At 38.0% G+C, this 27219-nt stretch overlaps 1 protein-coding gene across 1 annotated transcript in view; it reads left to right on the top strand.

The window, feature by feature from the left end:
- Ccdc172 (coiled-coil domain containing 172) overlaps window positions 1-27219 on the top strand; it is a 71814-nt gene that overhangs the window by 32074 nt on the left and 12521 nt on the right. The window contains exons 6-7 of the mRNA XM_048423855.3: window positions 18408-18509; window positions 19005-19107. Of these exons, the coding sequence (XP_048279812.1) occupies window positions 18408-18509; window positions 19005-19107 (205 nt within the window). The remainder of the gene's footprint in view (window positions 1-18407; window positions 18510-19004; window positions 19108-27219) is intronic.

Genomic DNA, 27219 nt, shown 5'->3' with positions numbered 1-27219 from the left:
TCTTCAAACTGCTTCCTGCTGTATGGGGGCACTGTTAATCAGGTCCTTCAGGGTATATCCTGTGTGATAGGTTGATCTTAGTCAACAATTGAGTGAAGTAATTTTTTGAGGGTGTTTATGGCAACCTTTCAGGAGGGCATTGTCTATCATACCATATTGGTTTAGAAGCAATCCACAGGGTCTCATCTTCTGTGAATACAAAAGAAGAACCACTTTTCCAAAGTATCATATCCTTAGACCTAAATTCTGAAGTCAAGATACTTGTATAATATACAGCAGATTTAGCTTAGCAGCACACACACAATGAAACGTCTCTGTATTTAGCTCCTTCATGGTCAAAAAATTTAAAGAAAACACAATAATATACAGAATCAGACTCTCTGTGATTTTCCAATTTTTACGTGGCTTATTTTTTTTACTTACTTTAATCTATGATCTTCTGTATTCTGTCTCTTTAAAGACATTACCCTTTTTTAAAGCATTAATTTTATTTTATGAATCTCTATAATCTTTTCTCTCCCAAGCCTACGTACATTTATCCAACACTGTGACCCATTTAGAGGTCTTTTATGTCTGAATCTGTCCTATTGTAAATCTGTAATTCTTTAATAAGGTATCAATTTTCTGGTCCCCATTCTGCATCTGTGATTCCAAGGTTTTAATGTTTCCCTTCAAAGATAACATCTCCTTTTTGAACTTTTCTTGGATATCATGTGGATTGCTATTCTGGAGGTACATTCTGTCTGTTACCTAGTCAAAACTTTGTGATAACTTCTGAACATCAAGTTCAACAATATGAACCCTTTCAGGTAACTTCTTAGTAACCTTGGTTATGGAGTCAGTTTTGCCTGTCATAGTATCCACTTGTTCAGATAACCTCTGATTTTCAATTATTTTAATCTTTTCAACTGGCCGTTCATTATTATTCTGTAAAGATTGTATCATTCCTAGGAGTGCCATATTCTTCCTTAATGATAGAATATGAAGAAGAAAACTGAAACCTAGTAACCAGTAAATTGAGGTACCCCCATAGTCATATAAACCTCACATGATATAATCCAATGTATTAATAAAGAAAACAGTAAAAGTTGCAATGAAAATGAAAACTGCCATATTACCTGTTATCTAACAGGTGGCGCTGTTGCTGACCCATGACTAGAACCAATGCAAAGGTGACGTTTCAGTGTCTGCCTTGGTATTTGTTAAAGACTGGGAAATATGAGTTGCTCAACAAAGTAAATGTAATTAAATCAATTCCACACATGGAACCAGAAACCCAGAATCCAGGGGTAGAGAACAGTAACCTGGAAGCTGTGCATGCCTCTACATGACAAAGAGTTGCCCCCGAGGGGTTGCAGCAAAATCAACTAAGCAGGGCTCATAGGGGCTCACAGAGACTGAACTGACAACCAGGGAGCCTGTATGGGACTGACCTAGGTTCTCTACATATGTGTTACAGTTGTGTAGCTTGATCTTCTTATGGGATTCCTAACACTGGGAACAGAAACTACCTCTGACTCTTTTCTTTTTTTTTTAATTTTTGAGACAGGATTTCTTTGTAGCTTTGGAGCCTGTCCTGGAACTAGCTCTTGTAGACCAGGCTGACCTCGAACTCACAAAGATCCACCTGCCTCTGCCTCCCCAGTTCTGGGATTAAAAGCATGTGCAACCACTGCCCGGCTACCTCTGACTCTTTTGCTGGCTTCTGGTACCCTATTCCTCATACTAGGTTCCCCTGACCAGCCTTAATAGGAACTGTTTAGCTTAGATTTACTGCAAGTTGATATGCCATGTTTTGTTGATATCCATGGGAGACCTGTCCTTTTCTGAGTAGAAAGGGAGGAGGAGTGGTTGAGGGAAGCTGCAGAGGGGATGTGTGGGGAGAAACTGGGAGGAGAGTAGGGAGAGAAAACTGTGATCAGGTTATATAAATGAATGAAAGAATTCAGAGAGGAAATACATAGTCATTAAAGAAAGCGAAGGTGAATGAAAGTGGGAGCATGGAAGGAAAGGGAGATAGAGCACACATTGTCTGTGTGGCATCATAATCAGTTGCTGCAGGAGCTCCTTCCACTCCTTCAGCCAATAGCCTTTAAGATACCAGCCCACTTGGGTGTGGTCTCTTTCACTTTAAAATGCAGCAGTAGCCTTGCTCTCTCTCTCTCTCTTTCTGTTGCTTCGGACTCCTTTTCCGGATACTAGACTTCATTCTTGATCACATAGAGGGCTATTGTCTAGGATGGTTTTCCCTTTAGATAAATAACCCTTTTATTAACCATAATTCCAAACTGTTGTGGGATTGTTTTGTGACTTACTCTTTCATCTGGTGCCCAGCATTTGGTTTTAGAACCCCCATCTGCTCGGCTGCCTGCCTGTTTTGCTCTTTTCTGAATGGTTTTTAAATCCCCCTTGCAGTGCAATGCTTAAGCAGCTCTCTGTGAGCCCCTATGAGTCCTGCTTAGTTGATTTTTGCAGATTTTCTTATGGTATCCTTGACCCCTTTGTCTCCTACAATCCTTCCCCTCCTTCTGTAGGATTCCTTAAGCTCCACCTAATGTTTGGTTGTGGATCTATGCATCTCTTTTCCATCAGTGGCTAGATGATGCCTCTCTGATGACAATTAGGCTAGACACCAATCTATGAGTATAACAGAATATCATGAGGCATCATTACATTGTCTTTTTTTGTCATTCATGTTTGGTCTCTGAGCCATTCTGCCTCTGGGTCCTGATGCTACAGACAGTGTCAGGGGTGGGCTTACTCTCATGGCCTGGGTCTCAAGCTGGACCAGTCATTGGTTGTTACTCCCACAATCTCTGCCACTATTACCCCAGCATATCTCATAGGCATGACAGTGTAGGTTGAAGGTTATGTGGCTGGGTTGGTATCCCACCCCCTCCACTGAAAGTCTTGCCTTGATGTGGGATGTCCTTCTATATATGTTTTGCTTTTATTAGTTTATGAGTAAAGCTGTTTTGGCCAATGGATTAGCAGCGTAAAACCAGGTGGGAAGTCAGAACAGAGATATGTAGAGAAAGTAGGCAGAGTTGAGGAGATGCCATGGGGCTGCTGAAGAATTGAAGTGCCAGAACATGACTGGTAAGACACAGCCTTGTGGCAATACATAGATTATTAGAAAGGGATTAATTTAAGATGTGGGAACTATCTAGGAATATGCCTGAGTCATTGGCCAAACAGTATTGTAAATTAATATAGTTTCTGGTGTGATTACTTAGGTCTGGGTAGATGGGAAGCAAAAGCAGAGCCGCTGTTTACATTGCCTGGTCACGGGTGATGGCCAATGAGGCTACAGACACTATATTCCTGGGAGTCTTAGCTGGGGTCATCCTTGTAGGTTCCTGGGAGTCTCTCTAGCTCTAGGTTTCTACGTCACACCAAATGCCCCCTTTCTAGTCTTCTCTTTTCAGTACTCTCACTCTGCACTCCCCCACATGATCTTTCATGTTCCCATCCCTACCTTTCCCAGACCACCAAAGAGATCCAGGTGTTACTCCTTGTTACCTAACCTCTCTGGGTCTGTGAATTGCAACATGGTTATCCTGTACTTTACAGTTAATGTCTACTTTTAGTGTGAGTACATACCATGTTTGTCTTTCTGGATCTGGATTACCTCACTCAGGATATTTTTTTTCTAGTTCTATGCATTTGCCTGCAAATTTCACGATGTCATTATTTTTAGCAGCTGAGTAATACAATGTAAATGTTCCATTTTCTTGATTTATTTTCTTGATTCATTTTTCATTTGAGGGGATCTAGGTTGTTTCCAGATTCTGGCTATTACAAATAAAGGTACTTTGAACATAGTTGAGCAAATATTCTTATGGTATGAGTGTGCATCCTTTGGGTATATAGCTGGGTCTTGGGGTAGACTGATTCCAGATTTTCTGAGAAACCATCATATTGATTTCCAAAGTAGCTGTACAAGTTTAAATTCCCACCAGTAATGTAGGAGTGTACCCCTTACTATACATCCTTGCAAGCATGAGTTGTCACTTGTGTTGTTGATGCTAGCCATTCTGATAGGTTTAAGATGGAATCTCAGCATTTCTCTGATGACTAAGGATCTTGAACTTTGTTTCCTTGCCATTTGAGATTCTTCTGTTGAGAATTCTCTGTTTAGATCTGTACCCCATTTTTAATTGGATTGTTTGTTTTTTGATGTCTAATTTCTTGAGTTCTTTATTTATTTTGGAAATCAGCCACCTATCAGATGTGGGGTTAGTGAAGACCCTTTCCCATTCTGTAGGTTGCCATTTTGTCCTATTGATGGTGTACTTTGCTTTATAGAAGCTTTTCAGTTTCATGAAGTCCCGTTTAATTTTGAAATTGTCAATCTTAGTGTCAGTACTATTGATGTTCTGTTCAGGAAGATTTCCCTGTGCCAACGCATTAAGGGCTATTTTTTATTTTCTCTTCTGTCAGGTTCAGTGAATCTGTGTTTACATTGAGGTTTTTGATCACTTGGACTTGAAGTTTGTGCAGGGTGATAGGTATGGATCTATTTGTATTCTTCTACATGCAGACATCCAGTTAGTTTGTTGAAGTTGCTTTCTTTTTCGATTGTATAATTATGGCTTATTATTTGATGTCCACAGTTGTGTGGATTTATGTCTGGGTCTTCAATTTAATTCTGTTGATCGATGTGTCAGTTTTTTATGCCAATACCAAGCTGTTTTTATTACTATATAATTTCAAGCTCTATAGTAGAGCTTGAAATCAGGGACGGTGATTCCTTCAGAAGTTCTTATATTGTAGAAAAATGTTTTACTTATCGTGGGGTTTTTTGTTGTTGTTTTTCTAGGTGAAGTTGAGTATTTTTCTTTTAAGGTCTGTAAAGAATTGTGTTGATATTTTGATGGAGATTGTATTGAATCTTTGGTAAGATGGCCATTTTTACTATGTTAATTCTACAAATCCTTGAGCATGGGATATCTTTCCATCTTCTAATATTTTCTCCAATTTGTTTCTTCAAAGACTTGAAGTTCTTGTCATATAGGTCTTTCTCTTGCTTGGTTAGAGTTACTCCAAGATACTTTGTAATATTTGTGGCTATTGTGGAGGATGTTATTTCCATGATTTCTTTCTCAGCCAGTTTATTGTTTGTACATAGGAAGGCTACTAATTTTTTTAGTTAATCTTGTATACAACCATTTTGATAAATCTGTTTATCAGCTGTAGGAGTTCCCTGGTAGAACTTTTGGGGTCACCTATGTATACTATCACATCATCTACAAATCGTGAAAGTTTGAATTCTTCCTTTTCAATTTGTATACCCTTGATCTCCTTGAGTTGTCTTATTGCTGTAGTTAGAACATCAAGTACTGTATTGAATAGATTTGGGGAGAGTGGACAGTGTAGCATGAGGGGCCAGCTTATTGGGGTTCTGTCCCACCCAGTACCCCACAACCGGCAACACCCAAGGAAAATCACACACAGGACTCCATAAGATTATAAACTGATTGGCCCATTAGGTCAGGCTACTTATTAGCTCTTGTAACTTATGTTACCTCATTATCCTTATCTACATTAGCACATGGCTCAGTACCTTTTCCAGCGGGCCAGCTTACATCTTTCCTCTCCGGTGGTCTGCGCAGGACGGAGGGAGCTTCCTGTGTCCCAGAATACTCCCAGTCTCTTTGCTCCACCCCTACTTCCTGTCTGACTTTCCCGCCTATACTGCCTGCCTGGCCAATCAGCGTTTTATTAAAATATTATTGACAGAATACAGACAGTTCTCCCACACCAGGACAGCCTTGTCTTGTTCCTGATTTTAGTGAAATTGCTTTGAGTTTTTCTCCATTTAATTTGATGTTGGCTATTGACTTGCTGTAAACTGCCTTTATTATGTTTAGGTATTTCCCTGTATCCCAATCTCTCCAATACTTTTTATCATGAAAGGGTGTTGGATTTTATAAAAAAAAACTTTTCTGGCATCTAGTGAGATTATCTTGTTTTTGGTTTTTTGCTTTCAATTGTTTATATGGTGAATTACATTGACAGATTTTCATATGTTGAACTATCCCTGCATCTCTAGAATGAAGCCTACTTGATTATGGTGGATGATCTTTTTGATATGTTCCTGGATTTGTTTTGCGAGTATTTTATTGAGTATTTTTGCATCAGTGTTAATGAGTGAGACTGGTCTATAATTCTTTTTTTTGTTGGAGTCTTTGTGTGGTTTGGGTATCAGGGTGACTGTGGCCTCATAAAATGAATTCAGTAATGTTCCTTCTCCATTATTAGTTTTGATCAGAAGTCTATTTTGTTAGATATTAGAATTACTACACCAGCTTGATCTTGGGTTCATTTGCTTGAAAAATATTTTTCTAACCCTTTACTCTGAGATAATGTCTGCCTTTGATGTCAAGGTATGTTTCTTGTATGCACCAAAAGGATGGATCCTGTTTTTACATCCATTGTGTTAGCCTGTGTCTTTTTATTGATGAATTGAATCCATTGACATTGACAGAGATTAATGACCAATGATTGTTAATTCCTGCTATTTTGTTGTTGTTGGTGATAGTGTGTGTGTGCATGCGTGTGTGTGTGTTTTTTTTTCTTTTGATTTTGGTAATGAGAGATTATTTGCTGTGTTTTCATGAGTGTAGTCTCCTTAGGTTGCCATTTTCCTTCTAGCACTTCTGTAAGACTGGATTTGTGGATAGATACTGTTTAAATTTGGCTTTGTTATATAACATTTTGTTTTCTTCATTTATTTTGTTTTAATTTATGTTTTCCAGACAGGGTTTCTCTGTGTTAACTGGACTATCAAAATCCAACCCCACTGATAAAGTCTCTACAATTAAAGCTTATTGCTTTTGTCAAATTAACAGAAAATAAAATCTGGAAAAAATGAAAAAAATGAGTCATTATAAGTGAGATTAATATTTGTTTTTGCCTGTGAATACTATACTGATTTCACCAAATATTGTGGACAGTACTTTATCTGGTTGTTTGCTGGTCTTGACAACCATACACCCATGTGCACACACATATACATGAACACTCACAAATAATAATAAACCAAAGAAAATGTCTAACAGAGAAAGGAGACACTTGGGTAGCAGGATATAATAATAATAGTAAAAATGGGGGATTATTTGAAACTCTTGCCCTTGTCTGGCCCATCACTGTTAGAGGATAAAGGAAGATAAACGTGGAGGCAGCCAAGAGTAAATAGAAGAGTGGGGGTGGCAAGTGTCAGGGAAACAAATGTGGTGGCACAAATTAAAAGCAGGAATGGAAGAGCAAACCCTGACAAGCCCTAAGACAAATGGAAGTGGAAACTGCCTCGGTGTCTGCGCTGTCTGCTCAGAGTCAAACAGTTTCTTCCTCTACTTCCACTACTGCACACAGGGCCTAGAAACATCTCTCTTGAATCTGTTCAGAACTCAACAGAACATAACCACCTGTAATTCCAGTTCTAATGGCCCATCAACTTCGGCCTCTGAGGGCATGCATGTTTACACATGGAGCATACACATACACATAAGGTAGATAGGTAGATAGACTGATGGACAGACAAGTCTGATAACTATTGAGAGCATTCTTTTTTATTAGATTTTTAAAAAATTACTAACCCAAGTTCTTCCTCCCCTCCTCTCATTTTCTCCATGCACCCTTCCACCCCACTCCATCCAATCCTCAGAGAGGGTAAGGCATATTGCTTTGTGGAAGGTCCAAGGCCCTACCTACTATATCTAGGCTGAGCAAGGTATACATCCAAAGAGAATAGGATCCCAAAAAGCCAGTACATGCAGTAGGGATACTGGTGCCACTGTCAGTGGCTCCTCAGTCTGTCCCAGCCATATAAATGTCAACCACATTCAGAGGGACTAGTTTGGTCCTATGCTTGTTCCTTCCAAGTATGGCTGGAGTTGGATCTTAAATATTACCTTAGAACCTTCATCCAACAATAGATGGAAACAGAGGCAGAGACCCACACCAGAGCACTGGACTGAGCTCCCAAAGTCCAGTTGAAGAGTGGGAGTGATGAGAATATGAGCAAAGAGGTCAAGACCATGATGAGTTCACCTACTAAAACAGTTTACCTGAGCTAATAGGAGAGCATTCATAAGAGAAGTAAAAGCCCAAACAGGAAGATGTAGAGTGTAGGTGGAAGTTACTGTTCCACCCAGTCCTGCAGACGTTCAATCCCAAATAAAAACACAGATGATTATATTAATTATAAATGATTTGGTCTATTAGCTCAGACTTATTATTAACTGGCTCTTACAATTAAATTAACCCATAATTCTTGACTGTATTTAGTCATGTGGCTTGGTATCTTTTCTCAGTGAGGCATTCTCTTCTTGCTTTCTCTGCATCTGGCTGGCAACTGTCTATTTTTTCCTCTTCCCAGAATTCCTCTAGTCTGGTTACCTCACCTATACTTCCTGCCTGATTACTAGTCTATCAGTATTTTATTATATCAATATGATTATAATCTTTACAGGGTACAAGAGTATTATCATCCCACAACAGAAGAGTGAACAGGAAAAAGCAGGAGGGATCTAGGCAAGAAATGTTACGCTTGGACAAGATTGTCACAACAGAGCAACCACAGTATTGATTCTGGGTTGCTGTGAAGATCCATGTGCTAGAGATGAGGATGCCAAGGCCAGCATTTGGGGCCTGAGGAATTAGGAATGTGGAATAATTGGTATTTGATATATATTTGTGAAAGTATATTTATTTTAAACATTTGAGAATTTACGGGTTGATGATTCATCATTTGATACAGAATAATAACATTTGTGATTGTCATAACATTTTTATCGAAGTATTTCTCGTGCTTACTTCTCTCAGTTGGTGAATCAGTCTTCCTACATAGGAAAAAAGATACGTATTTCATTTGGACTTTGCCTAATTATTAATTTATTATTAATGATTTGCAGTATACATATGGGAAAACACTCTTGTTAAAAGATGGGAATAAATTTTGCTTATCTTAGTTTGGTTTAGTATTTATAGCCATAAAACCTAGCAGCATACTCTTTTAATCTGTGTACTAAATAGACCGAGGTAGCTAGAAGTTTGTGAGCTTGAGACCAGCCTGGTCTACACAGCAAGTTTCAGGGTAGCCAGTGCTACATAGTGAGACCCTGTTTCAAAATCCAACAACAACAACAGCAACAAAACCACAGAAAAACAAAATCAACATAATTGTTGATTGAAGCCTGGGACTTTCAGGCTGAGGAAGAAACTAAAAGTGATTACTCCATCAGTTATACTTCAATAAATCTGTAAATTAAAATATAAAATAAAAAGGAGGCAGTAGAAGAATGGAGAGAACCATTTACCCTAAAGCCCAGGGTTTAATTTCTTCAGTTCTCTGTCTTTGTTGGAGGCAGTGAGTACATGTCAGTTCTATGTCTTTGTTGGAGGCAGTGAGTACATGTCAGTTCTGTGTCTTTGTTGGAGGCAGACTAGGAGGACACCCCAAAGTTGTGGACCCATCAGCCACCCTGTCTATTTTTAATCTAACCAACCCTAGATGGGAGCGGGAGGAGGAAAACCCTCCAAGGACCTGTAAAACCCCTATCAATTGCTGGGTGATTGTAGCACATGATTTTAGTTTCAACACTTGGGAGGTAGAGTCAGGCAGATTTCTGTGAGTTTAAGACCAGCCTAGTCTACAAAGTGAATTCCAGGGTAACCAGAACTGTTTTACAGAGAAACCGGGTCATGAAAAACAAGACATCATCATCATCATCATCATCATCATCATCATCATAAATCCCTATCAAGGAGAGACTGGGTTTCAGTCTCCTAAGGTCCTCGCATTGTATCAGAACTTTCTTTCTGTGTGCCTTGTTGTGTATATTTCCTCATACCCAGTTTTTACTGGCAAATAAAATAGATAATTCTTTAAATTATGTAGCCTAGAGATTGAAGACTGAAAACAATACATCCTCTGTCTTGGGAATATTTAAATCCAAAATTTCTCCATTATGCCTGTCTAAGTGTAGCAAAGCTGTTTTCTCTGATAATGCTGAATAAGACGCTGTGACTTCTGTCTTAAGAGTCGTGTGATGTCCTAGAGTCATCTTGTAACCATTAGCGTCTTCCTTTGTTTCCATTTATGAAAGGAGCACTATAGCTGTGAGGCTGACTTTCTTTTCACAAAAATTTTGCTTAATAAATGAACAGAAACAAATATTTTAAAAGTATAGTGCTTTTATTTTGTGTGTTTATGCCAGAGTGTCTCTGTACCACATGCATCCAGGAGCCAGAGGAGTGAGAAGTGAGTTAGACTCCCGGAACTGGAGTTACAGATGGTCATGAGCTGCCATGTGGATGCTGGGTGCCAAACCTGAGTTCTCTGCAAGAGCAAGTGCTTGTAACCTCTGAGCCATCTATTCTGGCTAGAAACACATGGTTAAAGCAGCTATATGATCCAGTAAATTAAGTTCCATACACTTTCTTATCGACCTGTTATATTCTCTACATATACTATGCTAGGAATAAGAACTGAAGTTTAAAGATGGCTGAGGCCCAAGTCATGTTTTCAGGAGCTTGCAGTGTAGCATAGAAGAGAGATTGGTGAAAGGGTGATTGGAGTGCTGTGTGAGCTTCCACTCATGATCACAACAGAACAATTTTATAGAATTTCCCTCCTGCCCCCCAAAAATTGAATGACTGGAAAAAATAATGTGAAAACATGATTTTAGATATTCAGAACAAGAAATACATGGTTTTGGTCCAACAGAGAAGAGAAACACTTTAGCACCACCTCATTCTTGCTCAGTTCTCAGTCAGGATGCAGTTTTAGTTACCTTGGATGGAAGGACTTACATAACGCAGAGTGTTTGGTTGAATTGAAGATGTCAAGATCAGCCCTCATGGAGGCTACGTTGGCTAGAACTTAGAGGATGGGTCCATGAAAAGGTGAAATTCATACTGAAATCGGGAGCAGATTTAACCAGTACTCAAGGAGAATTCTTAACTGGTACTTACCTGGAGTAAAGCCTCCAAGCAGGACAAAGAGAGTTCCAGAAAATGTTAAAGTCAGCAGTTTTGAGAAGTGACATGGAATAAGGAGGTGCTGGTATGCCACGAAGTCACAGCAGAAAATTTCTATTAACTAGAAAAGCCCTGCTTAATAAAGTTAGATTGAGTTAGGCTAGGATGAGGAGCTGAGCACTTCTTGCTCTTGCAGAGTACTTAGTTTAGTTCCTAATACCTACATGGTGGCTCACAATCATCTATAACTCCAGTTCCAGAAGATTCAGTGCCCTACTTTGACCATGGAAGGCACCAGAAACATATATAGTGCACATATATACATGTGTGCAAACACTTTTACATAATAAGTATAAAGTAAATTTGAAAAAATTTTTAAAATAGCCTAAGACTAAATGTTCTCATAGACTCACTCTATAAAAATGTTGTAAACAGTGTTTGAATCTGACCCCAAACAACTTATCTGTCCATTAATATGAGCATCAACAAGCCTTAGAAGAAAGCAAAACTCAAATGTTCAGCCATATTGCAAACATAATGTCTGACACACAGTGAGAAAATCACTAGACATGTTACCAAGCGACTGAATATAGTTTAAGGCAGTAAGGCAATCTTTGGATGAGCAAACGTGTAGACAGAAATGATAGAAATGATGCAATTAGAAGGAAAAACAAAACTGCTCCAATACATGTAAGTGTATTCAGGGACATGAGTATAATGTGGAACTAAATGGGCAGTATTTAAAAATGAGCAAACATAGAAAAATAATTGGCAAAATCTTGTGTCCTTTACTGATAAAACATCTACTCAGCTAAAGCTAGGTGGGACTTTACTCAGCCTAAAGGATAGTTATGAAAAACCCAAAGTTGATGTTATTCTTAATGGTAAAAGAAGGAACGTTTCCCACCTAAGCACAAAGTAAGTATATCTACATTAGTCATGTCTACTTAACACAGTGCTGGGGATTTTAGCAGCAAGAAAGCAGACAGAAGGCATGTGGATGAGAAAGGACGACGTAAAGATTGAATTCGTGGAGAAAACAAGAGCTTGTGGTGTGGTTCCAGTATGAAATGTGCTCAAGGCCTGGTCCCCAGCTCCTGCTGCTACTGAGAGATGATTAGATCATGAAGTCATAGCTGGCTGGGCTAGTGGGAGTTAGGATCTCAGAGGAAGCCGGCCGTGTGTGTGTGTGTGTGTGTGTGTGTGTGTGTGTGTGTGTGTGTGTTGGGGGGGCTGTTTGTTCCTATCTACTTTCTCTACTTTCTAGCTTCCATGAAGAACTCTGCTCTACCACACACCCTCACCTCAATATTTTGTCTCATGGTGGGACCAAAGAAGTATACCAGAAGACTTTGGACTAAATCTCTGAAGTTGAGAGCCAGAACAAACCTATCCTCTGTAAAACTGCTTCTCCGAGGTGCACACCTCAGCTGACAGTCAAACCTCTCTCCTATGAATCCCAAGGAAGCTAAGGAAAGCTCCTGGAGCCAGCAAGCTCAGCAGAGCTGCAGGGTGCAAGGACAACGTGCAAGATATAAACATTTCAAGTGCATTCAAGAAAATGCTATGTATCGGGCTGGAGTGATAGCCCAGTGGTTAAGACACTTGTTACTCCTGTGGAGGATCCAGGTTGTTCCCAATACCTGTAGGTGGTTCACAGCCATCTGTAACTTCAGTTTCAGGGGATCAGAAGACCTCCGCTGACCTCTGCAGGCATACAAATACACACATTAATGCCAACACTCATATACACAATGAATAAGTTTAAAAGAAAAATCTATTACAATAATACTGAAAAACTAAAATGTTTAGGAATGTATTCAATGTAAGTTCAAGATACATATGTTAAAAAGTGATGGAAATCATAGAACTAAATGATTTTTTTAAAGCCTGTTTTAGGAACACAGTAATTTTGAGATAGTCAAAGTACCAAATGAAACTGGAAGAATCAACACACTCCCATTAAAATTAGCTAGATACCTGAGAAATAACCAGCAAACTAAAACTGATATCAATGAGAAAAGACTCCAACTTTCCAGTTATAAACTTCCAAAGAAGCAAAGTAATAAAGAACGTGGCATTGGTAAGAGATGGCCATGTAGATCAATTAAATGTAATTAAAACCAAGAAATAGCTTCCTTTGTAGTCAGCTGACTTGTGACAGGAATATCATCATAATTCATTGGAAAAGAATAGTTTATTGCAATATTAATACTAGTAAACTGTGATACTGCATTAAAGTCACTTATGATACATGAAAAGTCTAAACATGGGAGACAGAGACACAGAGCGTTTAAAACAATACAGGTGTAATCCCATGACATTGCGTAAAGGCATTGTTATGATATGCACACAAAGTATAGATAATTTAGACTTCTTTAAAGATTTTTTGTCTTCAAAGGGGAAAGACCTACAAAATGGGAGAAATTATTTACAAATCATATGTCTGATAAGTGTGGTGGTCAGAATATAACAACTCTTAACAAATATGGAAAAGATAACCCAATTATAAATGGGCAAAGTATGCAAGTATACCACACAATATAGAGGAATGGCCAAATGAAGCTCTACATCAGGGAAGATCAAATCAAAACTGCAACAAAATAGCACAAGTGTGGCTGTAAAGAACCAGTGGTAGAGCTTGAAAGGAATACAAAGATAAGTATAAGCAACCCCAAAGTATATTAGATACTGAATGCCAAATGTGTATCTATGTAATAGAATCTGGAGGGCTCCTTTAAAAAAAAAAGAATAAAGCATAGGCATAACTTTCTCTGTCCCACCTGACAGCTCTCAAAATAATGACATGGAGATTTATTATGAAATCTTGGCCTTAACTTAGGCTTGTTATTAACCAGCTCTTATTATGTAACCAATTTATATTAATCTACATTCTGCCATGTGGCTTGTGGCTGTTGCCTCTCCTCCTGCACACCCTGCTTGTTCTGTTTTTCCTCACATCTACTCCAAGCCTAGATTCATTCCTCTGACTTCCCCGCTCTCTGCCCAGAAGTCTCACCTACACCTCCTGCCTAGTTATTTGCCATCTAGCTTTTTATTAGACCAATTAGAAACTCATCTACACACAGTGTACAAACATTCTGTAATATTTCTTCCTTTCTGTCTAAATAAAATGGAAGTTTTTAACTCTAGCATAGTAAAATTATATACATTAAGAACAATTATCAAGCAAGTTTTACAATTATAATGTATAGTCCATATGTATTTTGAAAATTCAGAGACAGACTGTATTATCTATTCTATTTTAATGAGCCCACAGTTTTATATGTAAACCATTTGTTATCATAATTTAAATTACCAACCTAAAATGACCATTTTAGACATCAGAATACTTTCTTAGATGACCTGCTTAGGATTTTACATCTCTCAGCCTTTATAAATTTTACATGTCTTTTGTAAATTTTGTTTTGAATTTGGTAGCAAGAAAATTGGTCTAGTCTTCAACACCTATCAAAGACCTGAGAAAGATATATTACCTGAGTAAACAGAAAGTACAAAGCAAGTGACTTTCAAAACTATAGAAATGACAAAGATATCTGGCTGTCTGGACAGTCGTCCAAGGTTCCTCTGTTATGTTGGGGCATCCATATTTGACCTACAGGCTTAGAATATCTGACAGACTTAGTGAAACAGGAATTTTGAAGGACTGTCCTACCTTGTCTTGGCAAAGTTCAGCCATTGCCTTCTTTTATGCCCTGCTTGTCCAATTTGGACAGCATATAGTCAGCAGTTGAGGCGAGAGCTGTTACTTGCCCAAATAGATGACTTTGCCACAATAAAAGGAAACTGCATATGGAATTTTCTTCAGTTCCCATCATTCTTTTTTGAAGTAAATTGGTACTACCAGGAACAGACATGTCTTACTCTCATGAAAAGCCTTGTGTTATTAAAATATCTTAAATACCATATTGTGTAAGTCTCTGAAATGTTTGACGATCATCTGTTTATTTAAAATATAACTCTGCTTGACCTTGAAAACATACCTAACATGGCCACAAATTTGATTATTATATGACTAAGTACTAATCTGTATTTATTAATTATCCAAAGTAGTTTGTAATAATAACTTTCAAGGACTAGAAATTTACATTACATTGTTAAATGAGCTGCAAAGGTACAGTACCTTAAACAAAATAGAAGCATATATGTATATGTAAATATAAATATATATATATATATATGTATTTGTTTGTGTATTCATATACACACACATATATGTATATATGTATATAACCTTAAATTTGTATCAATTTACAAAAATATCTTTAGAAAGAGTAGAAACATGTATGGAATATTTTCTAATAAAAATTACCTTCAATTTTTGTCATTATATAAAAATTATACCAATGTTTATTTTTTGAAACTGGTAGTTGTTTTTAGTTCAAAAGTAGACTCAATAATCTATGCATTTTTCCCATCATTTTTACCTTTAGAAAGAGATCCCTGAATCTAATTTTCATTGTTCAGTTTTTTTCCTGACCATGACCACCAACAACTTGCAACCAACCCTCCCTAAATGATGATAAACATCTATAAACCGTTTAATGACCAAAAGCCCCCTGCCTCACCTCTTGTCTTGTTTCTAGGCTGCTTCCTATTCTCTGTGGCTGACAGCATCTTTAGTGGTCCCTGAGAAAATTGGGATAATGGTCAAGTCCTTGGAGAGCTAGCTTTATTATTTTTGTTTAATCTCTGTATGATGAAAAAGTATAGAGCTTATCTGAAGTCTCAGGTAGTCTGTGAGGCTGGACCATCTCAGCTAGCAGCTTTGAAGTTGTTTTGTATGCAGAATTTTGAGTAAACTGCAACAGAGGCATTCTGAGAGGTGGATCACCTGGGCTGCTCATCGTCATTGGTTTTTGGTCTTTTTTTTCCTGAAAACACACAAGCTTTTAATTTACATATATCTGCACTAACACAAGTATGGAATGTGCACTGTGCACAAATCAGTTAAAGATGACTGTTTTTGCCCTATGTTTGAGCAGGTGAAAGGCATCTTTCAACTTTATAAGTCCATTTGTACTGCATAACCAAACTGTAGTACAAATATTTATCCATCCATGTGAAAGGATGACATGTAATAATAAATCATGAGGACTCTGTAGCCATCATGACTTATCCTGTCTCATCCAGTCTCGTAGCTCTTCCCATGTTGAGAGGCCCAGGTTGCACAGTGGCAGTGCCGGCTGGCATGACTTCTCTGTTCATGTGGTTGTGCCTTGTTTTGGAACGCCAAATGTAATGAGTCTTTTCCTGTCCCTCCCCAGTAATGACATGAAAACTTATTATTAATTGTGAAAGCTTGGCCTTAGCTTAGGCTTGTTTTTAACTAGCTCTTAAAACTTAACCCATTTTTATTCATCTGTATGGCAGCTGTTACCTCTCTTTCTGCACATCCAGCTTGTTCTGTATCTCTTTGCTTCTCCCATGAGCCTACATTTATCCCTCTTACTTACTTCTTTGCCTGGAAGTCTCATCTGTACCTCCTGCCTAGCTGTTAGTCGTTTAGTTTTTTTATTACACCAATCACAGAAACACATCTTCACACAGTACACACATATTCTGCAAAACACAGGTACATGGTACAACATAGACCTTAAAATTTTTGCTTTGTGTGAAATAACCCAGACACAGAATTATGCATATTGTTATTCTTCTTTATTTGTACAGATAAACAAGTCTGTACAAACAGAAAGTGCAACAGTCATTGCCTAGGAGAAGGAGGATCTGGGGAAACTAGGCAGTGTATGCTAACAGAAGTGGAGTGGTCCAACATAATGGTAACAGATGTGGATCTGTTAGTATGATAAACCTGCTGAATTGTGTGCTTTAAAGGGTAATGGTGAATCAATCCCACACCAGTTAGGTTTTAAAGAGGTATTTATTTTGGGGGGTAAAACTTACATACACACAAACCGTCAGGAAATGAGCCTAGTCGCTGGAGCAGGAGCCGGCATCAAGCGCCAGAACCAAGAGGCCAAGCCGAGGCTTGCTGCTCTTTTTTAAAGAGAAATATACCACGCCTCAGTGGGCTGGTATTTCAGCGGCTATTGGCTGAAGGAGCACAAGGCGCTCCTGCAGCACTGTGGGCTCGTACTTCAACGACTATTGGCTGAAGGAGCGGAAGGTACTCCCACAGCAAAAGGGCTACTTATACCGTAGTTGAGTTATATTTAAATAAAGATGTTTTATGGAAACAAGAATACTAGGGAGTTGAAAATACAGTATCTGATGATAATTCCCTAAAAGGTATTAACAGCTGTAGTGGTATTTCCTTTGTATTTTAATAAAGCTTACTTGAATATTAGAAGGCAAAATAGCCACACTAATCAGTCATGTGGGCCAGGCAGTGGTGGCACACACCTTTAATCCCAGCAGCCACACTAGTTAGTCATAGAGGCCAGGCAGTGATGCATGCCTTTTATCCCAGCACTAGAGAAGAATATAAGGCAAAATGAGACAGGAACTCGCTCTCTTTCAGTCTGAAGATTTCAAAAAGGAAAGAGCTCTCTAGTGACTGCTTTGCTTTTTCTGATATTCAGGTTGAACCCCAATATCTGTCTTTGTTTTTTTATTATTTGGGCTACAAACAGCCAACCAAAGAGTTCAGATACATAGCGGGGTAATAAGACTTTAAAAAAAAGCTCAGAGACCTACAGAATATGGGATTGGAGTCCAAAATCTATTGCAGAAGAGTAAAATACTTAAAATACTAGGAGACATGTCTTCAGGACATTTGGTGTTGTTTGGGAAAGTTAAAGTTGGTAGGTAGAGGCTTTAGGTAGAGGAAACGTGAGTGGCACTGGGGAGCTGCAGTCATGTCCTGGCATTGTGTGGAGGTCATCCTGAATTGGTTGTTACAAAATGGGCTTTCTTACTATTTGGGGAAGTTGTGAAGTTTTTCTTCTATTTGATGGTAATGGAATATTTCTGTATCCCCTTTTGTTAGCCTAACTAACCTATCATACTGCTCATTAATGTATGCTGTTTACTAAAGACAGTTCCTTAGGTGATCAAGAGAATCCAGTTGGTACTTTAAATTGACCAACGCTACCTAGAATTTTACTGAATGACAAAAGGTTAATCATTGATGCCATATTTAATTAATACCAAAACCTGAATGCTTTCTTCCACTTGTTTCTTATTTTCCAGTTTTGTATTTCTATTTCAGGGAATAATGCTGCTAGAGATTTTGTTGGGATGGCATAGCACATGTGTATTGCCCAGGGGAATTTGGGTAGTTTAAAAGTATTGATTCTGAATCATGAACAGGGCTGTTTTTGTTTAGTCGTGTCTTCATTGTCTCTCATCAGTGATGATTTTTAGTGTATAGATTGTTAGCCTCTTTGATTAAATTTATTCCTGGGTAACTTTTTGATGACAACTCTATTTGTTTATAGAAATGAAGTCAATGGAATGTAACAGTGATCAGTTACAGGAACTTCAAAAACAAAAGCGTCAACTGTTACAAGAATTATTTACTGTCCAGAAAAAACTTAAAGGTAAAAGCTGCATGAGCCCATTTATCCTGCTAGCAAATAGTGTTATGCATAGGACTGTGATGGGTTGGTATTTAAAGACTCCTTGTCCTAGTGGTTGGTGCTTTTGCTGTTCTACATATGTAGTGGATAGAACACACAAATGAATTAGTTAGCGTTACAGCTGTAATTTGTCTGAGTCATGGGTATTGAGTGTAGACCTGACACAAGCCACACACACACTCTACCCCTGAGCTGTAACCTTGACTCCCATCTTGTCTTGAACTTTCAGCTCTTCTGCCTTAGCTTCTGGAATAGCTGAGAGTATAGCCCTGTACCACCAGGCCTGGTGAGCGCCGATAGTCATTATCTGAATTAGAAATATAAATTTCTAATTAGAAAATAAATTTTCTTTTAATTTGTATTTGATATATACAAAAATAAAGTTTTTCATGAATGACTAAAGATAACTTTTTGTTCAATTCTTAAATGATTATAGAATTTTTTTTAATTGTTTAGTTCTTAAAGATGAAGAGACTGAAGTCATTTATACCACCAAATACTTAGAGGCAGAAAAATTAAAAGTCAAAGAAAAACCTCAACATGATGCTGAATGCTTGAGGTAAGCATCTGTTATTATGTTTATACATAAAATTTAAATGTTTTGGTTTTTGAGACAGGGTTTCTCTGTAGTTTTTGGAGCCTGTCCTGGAACTCACTCTGTAACCAGACTAACCTCAAACTCAAAGAGGTCAGTCTGCCTTTGCTTCCCGAGTGCTGGGATTAAAGGCATGTGCTACCACCACATGACTGACAGTATTTTTTAAGGTAAATAGATTTCACTGTAAAGCTGGGAGTGTGTTTTTAAAGCCCTGGATAAAGATATCATTTTCATCAATGTGTATCCTGAAACTTACTGATAGACAAACCCTCCCTTGGCCAGAACATGCTACATGTCAGTTCACAATACACAGGACATAGCGAGGAATTCAGTCTTACTTTCTAGATTTTGACTAAACCTGGTATATACTGTTGTTTTAGAGACATACATTCCTATGAGTTTTTAATCCATAAATTAGGTACAGTAAGTGATAACAACCAATAATAAATAGAATAGTTATAATATTATACAATAAGTTATTTAAATTATATGAATTGTTTATTTCTGGGATTTTCCAGTTAATATTTTCAGATTAAGTTGAATGAGAAGATCAGACTCTAGTTAACTGAAACTCGAGGTAGAGAGACTTGTGGCGAAGGGGTGCGCACACATGCGTGTGTGTGTAAAATTCTTTTATGAGGATTATGGCTCTTTTTTTCTCTGCTGCTTCAAACCTGTCAAGCCTTCACCCACCCAATCCACCCCCACAGTTTGCTACTATTCCTTATGGGATGTTTCTTGAAATTTTCCACTTCTGTTTCCATTGCTTTTACCCAAGTTCAAGCAACCACTTTGTCTCTCTCACTGGATCTCAGTCACAATCCTTTTCCTGCTTGCCTTGCCTACACTCTGGTAGCCCCCGGTCTATGGTAAATTGAATCCCTTCATTCCTCTTTTGCTAACACTATTCACTGACTTCCTAACAAACATAATAAAACCTAAAGTCCTTGTGGCCTAAATGACCTCAATATGGCCCCTTTTTTCTCTGCTACTTCAAACCTGCCAAGCTCTCCTCCATCTAAAGACCTTTGTAACCTACTCTTTGTCTCACCTCTGCAAGTTTTTAGGTTGCCTGCTTACCTGTCCTTGGTGAGAAGTAACCCTGCCTAGGTATCAGTTGAAATATATTTTTAGATAATCCTCCTTTCTATTTTTAAATCATGTCAACTGTTATTTTTGCCAGTAATGTCCTGCAGTTTTCCTTTATAGTGCATTCTGTCTTTTAATTGCATGCATGATTTCGTCAATGTCCAGTTAAACTGTGTACCGACTAAGAAATACCTTGTTTACTCTGGGCACTAGTGCTACTTACAGTTTAATACTGTGGGAGATGCTAGTGTTCAATAAATAGAGAGAAGTGAGTGAATTAATGAATTATGGAAGTTTCCTCCATAACAAAAGAACTTTCTTTTGTTCTCAGTGCTTAGACCTTGTTATATCCTGTGCTGTAGTGATGTGTTCTTCTGTTTCAGCAGTCTAGGGACCCCTTGTGTTTCTTTGTAGCACTGCCCAGGTATGTGGGGCCTGACACACACTTGTCTCATTATATACCCACAGCTGACTGCGAAACTCATTATTCTCCTGCCTCCTCCTCCCACGTGCTGGAATGATTTGTATGTGCCCCGTGGCAGTATTTTGGGTTTTCTTCTTCACTCTAAATAGCACAAATAACAAAACAGACCACGTTAAGTGTTTCTGCATTTTTGAAAAAAAAAGCCAATAAAACTTCTTTTCTGAGTGATTTTACATCTTGTATAACCAGTATTTGTATGTGTTTGGTACAACAAGAAGCTTGCGCTAGAAAGAAATCTAAAAGTCAACATGAGATTATTCATTTTTGAATACATAAAAGATAATGTGGGTTTATGAAGAGCTTTTGCAATGAAAAATGCACAAAATTAATTTGTTTCTGCTACTGAGAAACTCTGAGCACATTTCTAGGTGGAAGTAAAGCCCTTCAGAGCCCCTTCCGTGGTCATCCAGTTCAGCTGCTCAGAGAAGACCCAGTGGTGGTCCTAGATTCATAAGATACACAAACACACTGTGGGGTTGAAATACTCTCAAACTGTGTAGCAGATGTGCTGATAAATATGCATTTTATATACATGTCCACAAATATGTATGCATATTTAAAACATGGAAGTATGATATTTTGTTTGAAGAAAAACATTTAAACAAATAGTAATGTAAAAGATCACTCTGTTGCATGAAGCATGACAATTTTTTAAAGTTTTATGAACATCCTATTTGGATTATATGCATTTTTCTTTCTGTGTCCATGTGTGTAAGCATTTGGATGCATATGTGTTCACATGTATTTATAACAGTTAGGTCATGGTGTCACATGTACTGCTTGATAGTTTGTTTCATTATTTGACTAGGTGTTATAGACATTCTCCACACTAGTTTGAATTGGTGAGCTTCATGATTTAAACGATATTGTCTGTTTTTAAACAGCCATGACTATGTATATTTTTATAAACATGTCCTTAACTGCTTGCAGGAATATTCCTGACATTATTTAGAATAAGTAGCAGAGTAATGGGAAATGTTATCTTGCTGTACTGATTAATTTTATGTCAACTTGACAAGGCTATAATCATTTGAGAGGAGGAAACACTGACTGAGAAAATGCCTCCATAAGATCAGGCTGTACGCAAGCCTGTAGAACATTTTCTTAATTAATGATTAATGTGGGAAGGTGCAGCCCATTGTGGGTGCTGTCATTCCTGGGCTGGTGGTCCTGGGTTCCATAAGAAAGCAGGCTGAGCGAGGCATGAAGAACAAGCCAGTAAGCAGCACCTGTCCATGGCCTGTGCATTGGATCTGCCTCCAGGTTCTTGTCCTCGAGTTCCTGCCCTCACTGCTGTTCATATTGAACTGTACATGGAACCCTTTCTCTCCAAGTTGCTTTTTAGGTCATGGTGTTTCATCATAGCAGTAGTAACCCTAACAAACAGGTCAGTCTTCATTTACAGAATATTGCACATTCACTTGTTCCTTCTTATAAGAATCAGTGCAAAGTTTACAGGTATAAAGAGGTCTTTTCTCAGAAGTTTCTGCAAAATTATAGTCTAATAATTGTATCTGAAGCCAATCCATATTGTCTTTCTCTTTTAAAAACATTTATAGTAGATGAAAATTCTCATTTAGTTTCAAGATCATTTGTGACTTTCTTTTTGTTGAAGACTTCTGTTAACTCTGCAGCTTTCTTGGTAGAACTTCATTATTTCTTCACTAACAGAAGTGTCTCCCCAGCATTGAGTATGTAGCTTCAAGCTGGGAGAGATCCTGTTTTGTCAAGTCTTGGCACATGCTCCAGTTACTAAAGATTGTACATAAATACAGAGGAAGTTTGGTGTTAGATTCAATTAATTTCAAAGTTATATTCTGTTATGAATGTACCCATTTACCTCTGAAATTAAAAAATAGTATTTACAAATAATATGTAACATTGCAATGATCTGTTTGTGTTTAAATACTTTAACCCCTGTGCTCAGGTGGCAGAGGCAAAAGGGTCTCTGCGTTCAAGGCCTACTCAGTCTACTTAGTGAGTTTCAGGCCAGCAAAAGCTATATAGTGAGATGCTGTTTCATAAAAGATGGGAAAGACAATGTGGAAGCCAGCCACACCAGCCTGCCTTATCCTCACTCACTCCTTCTCTGAGGGCTTCCATAGGCCTGAGTTGATGGCAGAACCTGGACTAAGGGAAACAGGGACAACTGACCGTGCCTCTTTCATAATTCACTTTTCATATTCATTTTCATAAATAAATTATATTGAAGATGGATGCTCAAAAATGATCCCACACTAACTCAGAATTGAGTATAATAAAGGGTTATTTATTTAGGGGTAGACTCACAGATCACAGTCCTCTGCAAGAATGGGGAACAGGAACCAAATCCAGCAGCCGGAAGAGAGAGCAAGTATGCACTTTACATTGGCATTTATAGAATAAGAGGCCATGCCCAAGTGGACTGGTATCTTAAAGGCTACTAGCCGAAGGAGTTTTTACAGCACCCTCCTTCTGTTTAAATAAAAGAGTTTCAAACCCTATATAGAACTATATAAAATAAGAACAGATATCAAATATAAACAATATCAAGGAAGAAACATGCTGAATATTTGAATAATTATCCTATCCTAAGGAGTCTAAGTCTTGTATTAGATATAGCTTGTCCAGGTCATGAGAGGAAAGTAACTACAACTATCTAGTCTTCAACCCCATAGAAGGCCTGAGAAGGGAGATAATATTAATTGAATAAACAGGAAGTGCAATCAGGCAACTTCCAAAATGTATAACAAATGACAGAGACATACTACTAATAATAGTAATAGTATGCATAAGCTCACACTAATCTACCTATTATCCTATCCAATTTCTTTTTTTTCCTTTTTTTTCAAAGATTTTCCTGAGCCTATATAAATTTCACCCATCCCCAAATCTGTTGGCTGAGATTTTCTGTCCTGCCCAGTTCTGCAGCTGTTAAGTCCCAAAGAATCACACAGAGGTCTACATTAGTTATAAACGGATTGGGCCATTAGTTCAGGCTTCTTATTAATTTTTATAACTTACATTAGCCCATAATTCTTGTCTATGTTAGCCACGTGGCTTGGTACCTTTTTTGGTGAGGCAGTCACATTTTGCTTCCTCTGTGGCTAGGTCACAACTGCAGACTGCTACTTCCCTCTTCACAGAATTCTGGTTGCCCTGCCTCTACTTTCTGCCTGGTCACCCCGCCTGGTTACTGGCCAATCAGCATTTTATTAAAATAATACAAGTGACATGATAAAAGACCATTGTCCCACAGCACCCCTCCCTTTTTTAAAAAAAAATAAAAGCCAAGGATTCTGAATCTAATATCCTTTACTTAAGCTTTTCTCCTGACCATTATCTATAACAACTTGTAACCAACACTCTAAACAGGAAAATATCCATAGTCCATTTTGGGGGGGAATGTGAGTGTAGTTTTTCAGAATACTTCCTGCTGATTGGGGGTGCTGATAATCTTACGGGGACCTAAAGAAAATTTAGAATTATGATCAAGTCCTGACTGGAAAATTCTGTGAGGCTTGATCATCTCAGGCAGCAGTCTTGAATCTGTTCTAGATGTAGAACGCAGACATCTGGGCCATCTGCTCCTAATGGAGATTTCTCAAGGGGTCTTCCTTGATTGAACCTGATTTTTTTCTTAACCCAGAATGAATCCACAGCCTCTCATTTCCTGTGGAAACAAAAGCAAAACCTCTTCTTCAAAGTAACATATCTTTTGACTTCAGTTTTGAAGTCAAGGTATTTTCAAAATACCTATCTTGGATTAATTCAGCAAGATTTATAAACGAATACATTTTAGCAGCTGTTGCTCCTTCCTCAGCATTCAAACAATTCAAAGAGAATATAATAACATATAGTACCCAGATTCTCTGTGTGTTTTCCATCTTTACATGGCTTTATTTTAAACTCTATTTCTTTTTATTTTTAATTTTTGGCTTTTTGAGACAGGGTTTCTATGTGTATCTTTGTCCTGGAACTCACTATGTAGACCAGGCTGTCCTTGAACTCAGCAGAGATCCACCTGCCTATGCCTTCCAAGTGTTGGGATTAAAGGTGTGTGCCACCACACCTTGAACTCACAGAAGTCTGTCTGGCTCTGCCTCCCAAATGTTGGGATTAAAGGTGTGTGCCACCACACCAAACTACTCTCTTTCTTTTAAGGACTTTATGCATTTTTTCTCAAGCCTGCGTATATTTTTAATTAGACCATAAACCATTTAGAGGTTTTTTTTTTCATCAGAATCTATCTTTATTGTATATATCTCTTTTTTTTCTCCAGGTGAGTTTTTAATTTGTTAAGCGATATGGCTAGGATTAAAGCCGTGGCTTTGACAGCTGGATCCAGCCTATTTCTTAGCTTTTGGAAATTTCAGCCTCATAGTGGAGGTACCAGCCATGACCATGTTCATTGCCATAACTCTATGGTGTTTTAAGGTCCCTGCCACCACCAAAAAGCATACGGTCAGCTTTTTATTAACACCATTTAAGTGTTTTGTGTTAGGACCTCTTAAAAGAGCTGTGAGGTTTTGCAGCTAAAGCTGAGTAAGGAAGCCCTCTGGAACAGAGAGTGCTTGCCTCTAGCAAACAAAGCCCAAGCCCCTCTGGAACGGAGAGCGCTTGCCTCTAGCAAGCAGAGCCCACATGGAAAATGTTGTTATTAAGAAACCATGCCTAACTTTATTTTAATCTAGAATGACTTCCACAGCTCTTTTAGGTCACACCGTGTAGAAATACGGGCCTACAGACATATATGAAACGAAAGATATGACAAAGACAAAAATAGGTATGAAGAAAAGTAAACTTTTTTCTAAATTCTTCTTTCTGTCCTATACCAAATGACTCCTGACATGAGAAAGAAACTCTGAATTTTTCTTATAACAACGTGCTTGGATTCAGAGAAGAATTGTCCAACTCCAAAGTGAGTTTTGATTTTTAAGTGAGTCATGGCTATTATAGGAGGATTGGGCCGCTTGTTCGTCCTGACTACCCAGAACCAAAATAACCACACAGAAACTGTATTAATTAAAACACTGCTTGTACCATTAGCTCTAGCTTTTTATTGGCTAACTCTTATATCTTAATTTAACCCATATCTATTAATCTGTAATATTGCCACATGGCAGTGCCTTACCAGCAATGATTGATTAGGCATATCTGACTCTGGTGGCTCCATGGTGTCTCTCTGACTCTACCCTTCTTTCTGCCAGCATACAGCCTACCTTTCCCCACATAGTTCTGTTCTTTTCTGCCATAGACTCAAAATCAGTTCTTTATTCATGAACCAATAAAAGAAACACACACACAGCAGGACCTCCTACACCAGATTATTATTCTACTGGGCAGCGTATACATGTGCGCACATGTGCACACCCCCCATACATATATACAGTGATTCTTATCCTCAGAAGTCATAATTCTTTTTGCTTGGTGATTTCCTCTTTAGTCATCTAGATGTCCAGGGTCTCGTAACTATTTGAAGATGAATATTTTCCTGCAAAGACAAGAACAGAACCCTGCTCCAATTCCTAGGAGGTTTCCTTACCACCTGTATAGTTGTCAGTTTTGTGGATGAGCTGTCATTTCTCTTTCTCAAGATGTTTCTCTTTTTCATACCAAATCTTTATTAAGTTTGATGGTATCCATAGCTTTTCTTCTCCTGTGGAAACAAGAGATAAACCCCTTCCTTAATGTAGCACATCTCCTGATTTCCATTGTGAGGTCAACACATTCTTGAAATAAACTGTCTGATTTAATTCAGAACGTTTTTCTATTATCCAATGTCTTTCTGCTGCTGTTGTTCCTTTCTCATTAGCAATAAGAAAATTCAAGGTTAATAAAGCACTAGGCAATGTAGTTCTGGGGGTATTTTCCATCCCTTTTTGTTTGTTTAACATATTCTTTATAGTTCAATTTGATCTTTCTATAACTGCCTGACATGTAGGATTATGTGGCATACCTGTAATATGCTTTATATTATAATAAGCAAAAAATCTATTTCATTTCCTAGAGACATATGCTGGACCATTAACTGTCTATTTGTGCAAGTACACCCATGATGGCTATAACTTCTAATAAATACATGATTACTGAATTAGCATTTTCTGAGCTCAAAGCATTTGCCTATTGAAAACATGAGTAAGTGTAAATGGTGTGGTGCACATGTATTAATTTTTCAAAATCTTCAAAGTAGAACACATTCATTCATCTATCAGATTTCATGCCTTTGAGTACCCTTTGGATTATTCCCTGCAGGCAGTGGTGTTTGGTTTTAGAAAGAGCAAGTAGAACATCTTTTTATAATCTTCTTAGCTTGTTGCCATGTAATAGGAAACTTTTTCTTTGAACTTTTGCTATTGACATGATTTTTTTCAACGACATTCTAAGGTCTTCAGCACATTTCCAATCAGTTATTGATCAATTTCTGCCTTACTTTGTGCTAGAGGACCTGGCAAACATGTATGGGATAATATATTTGTTATGTATATGGAACAAAGCCTATTCCTGATTATATGTTCAAC

This window comes from Myodes glareolus, chromosome 7, assembly GCF_982192425.1.
Source record: "Myodes glareolus chromosome 7, mMyoGla1.1, whole genome shotgun sequence".
Classification (NCBI taxonomy): Eukaryota; Metazoa; Chordata; class Mammalia; order Rodentia; family Cricetidae; genus Myodes; species Myodes glareolus.
Note: the sequence above shows the minus strand (reverse complement) of the source record. Positions and strands in the feature narration are given on the sequence as shown.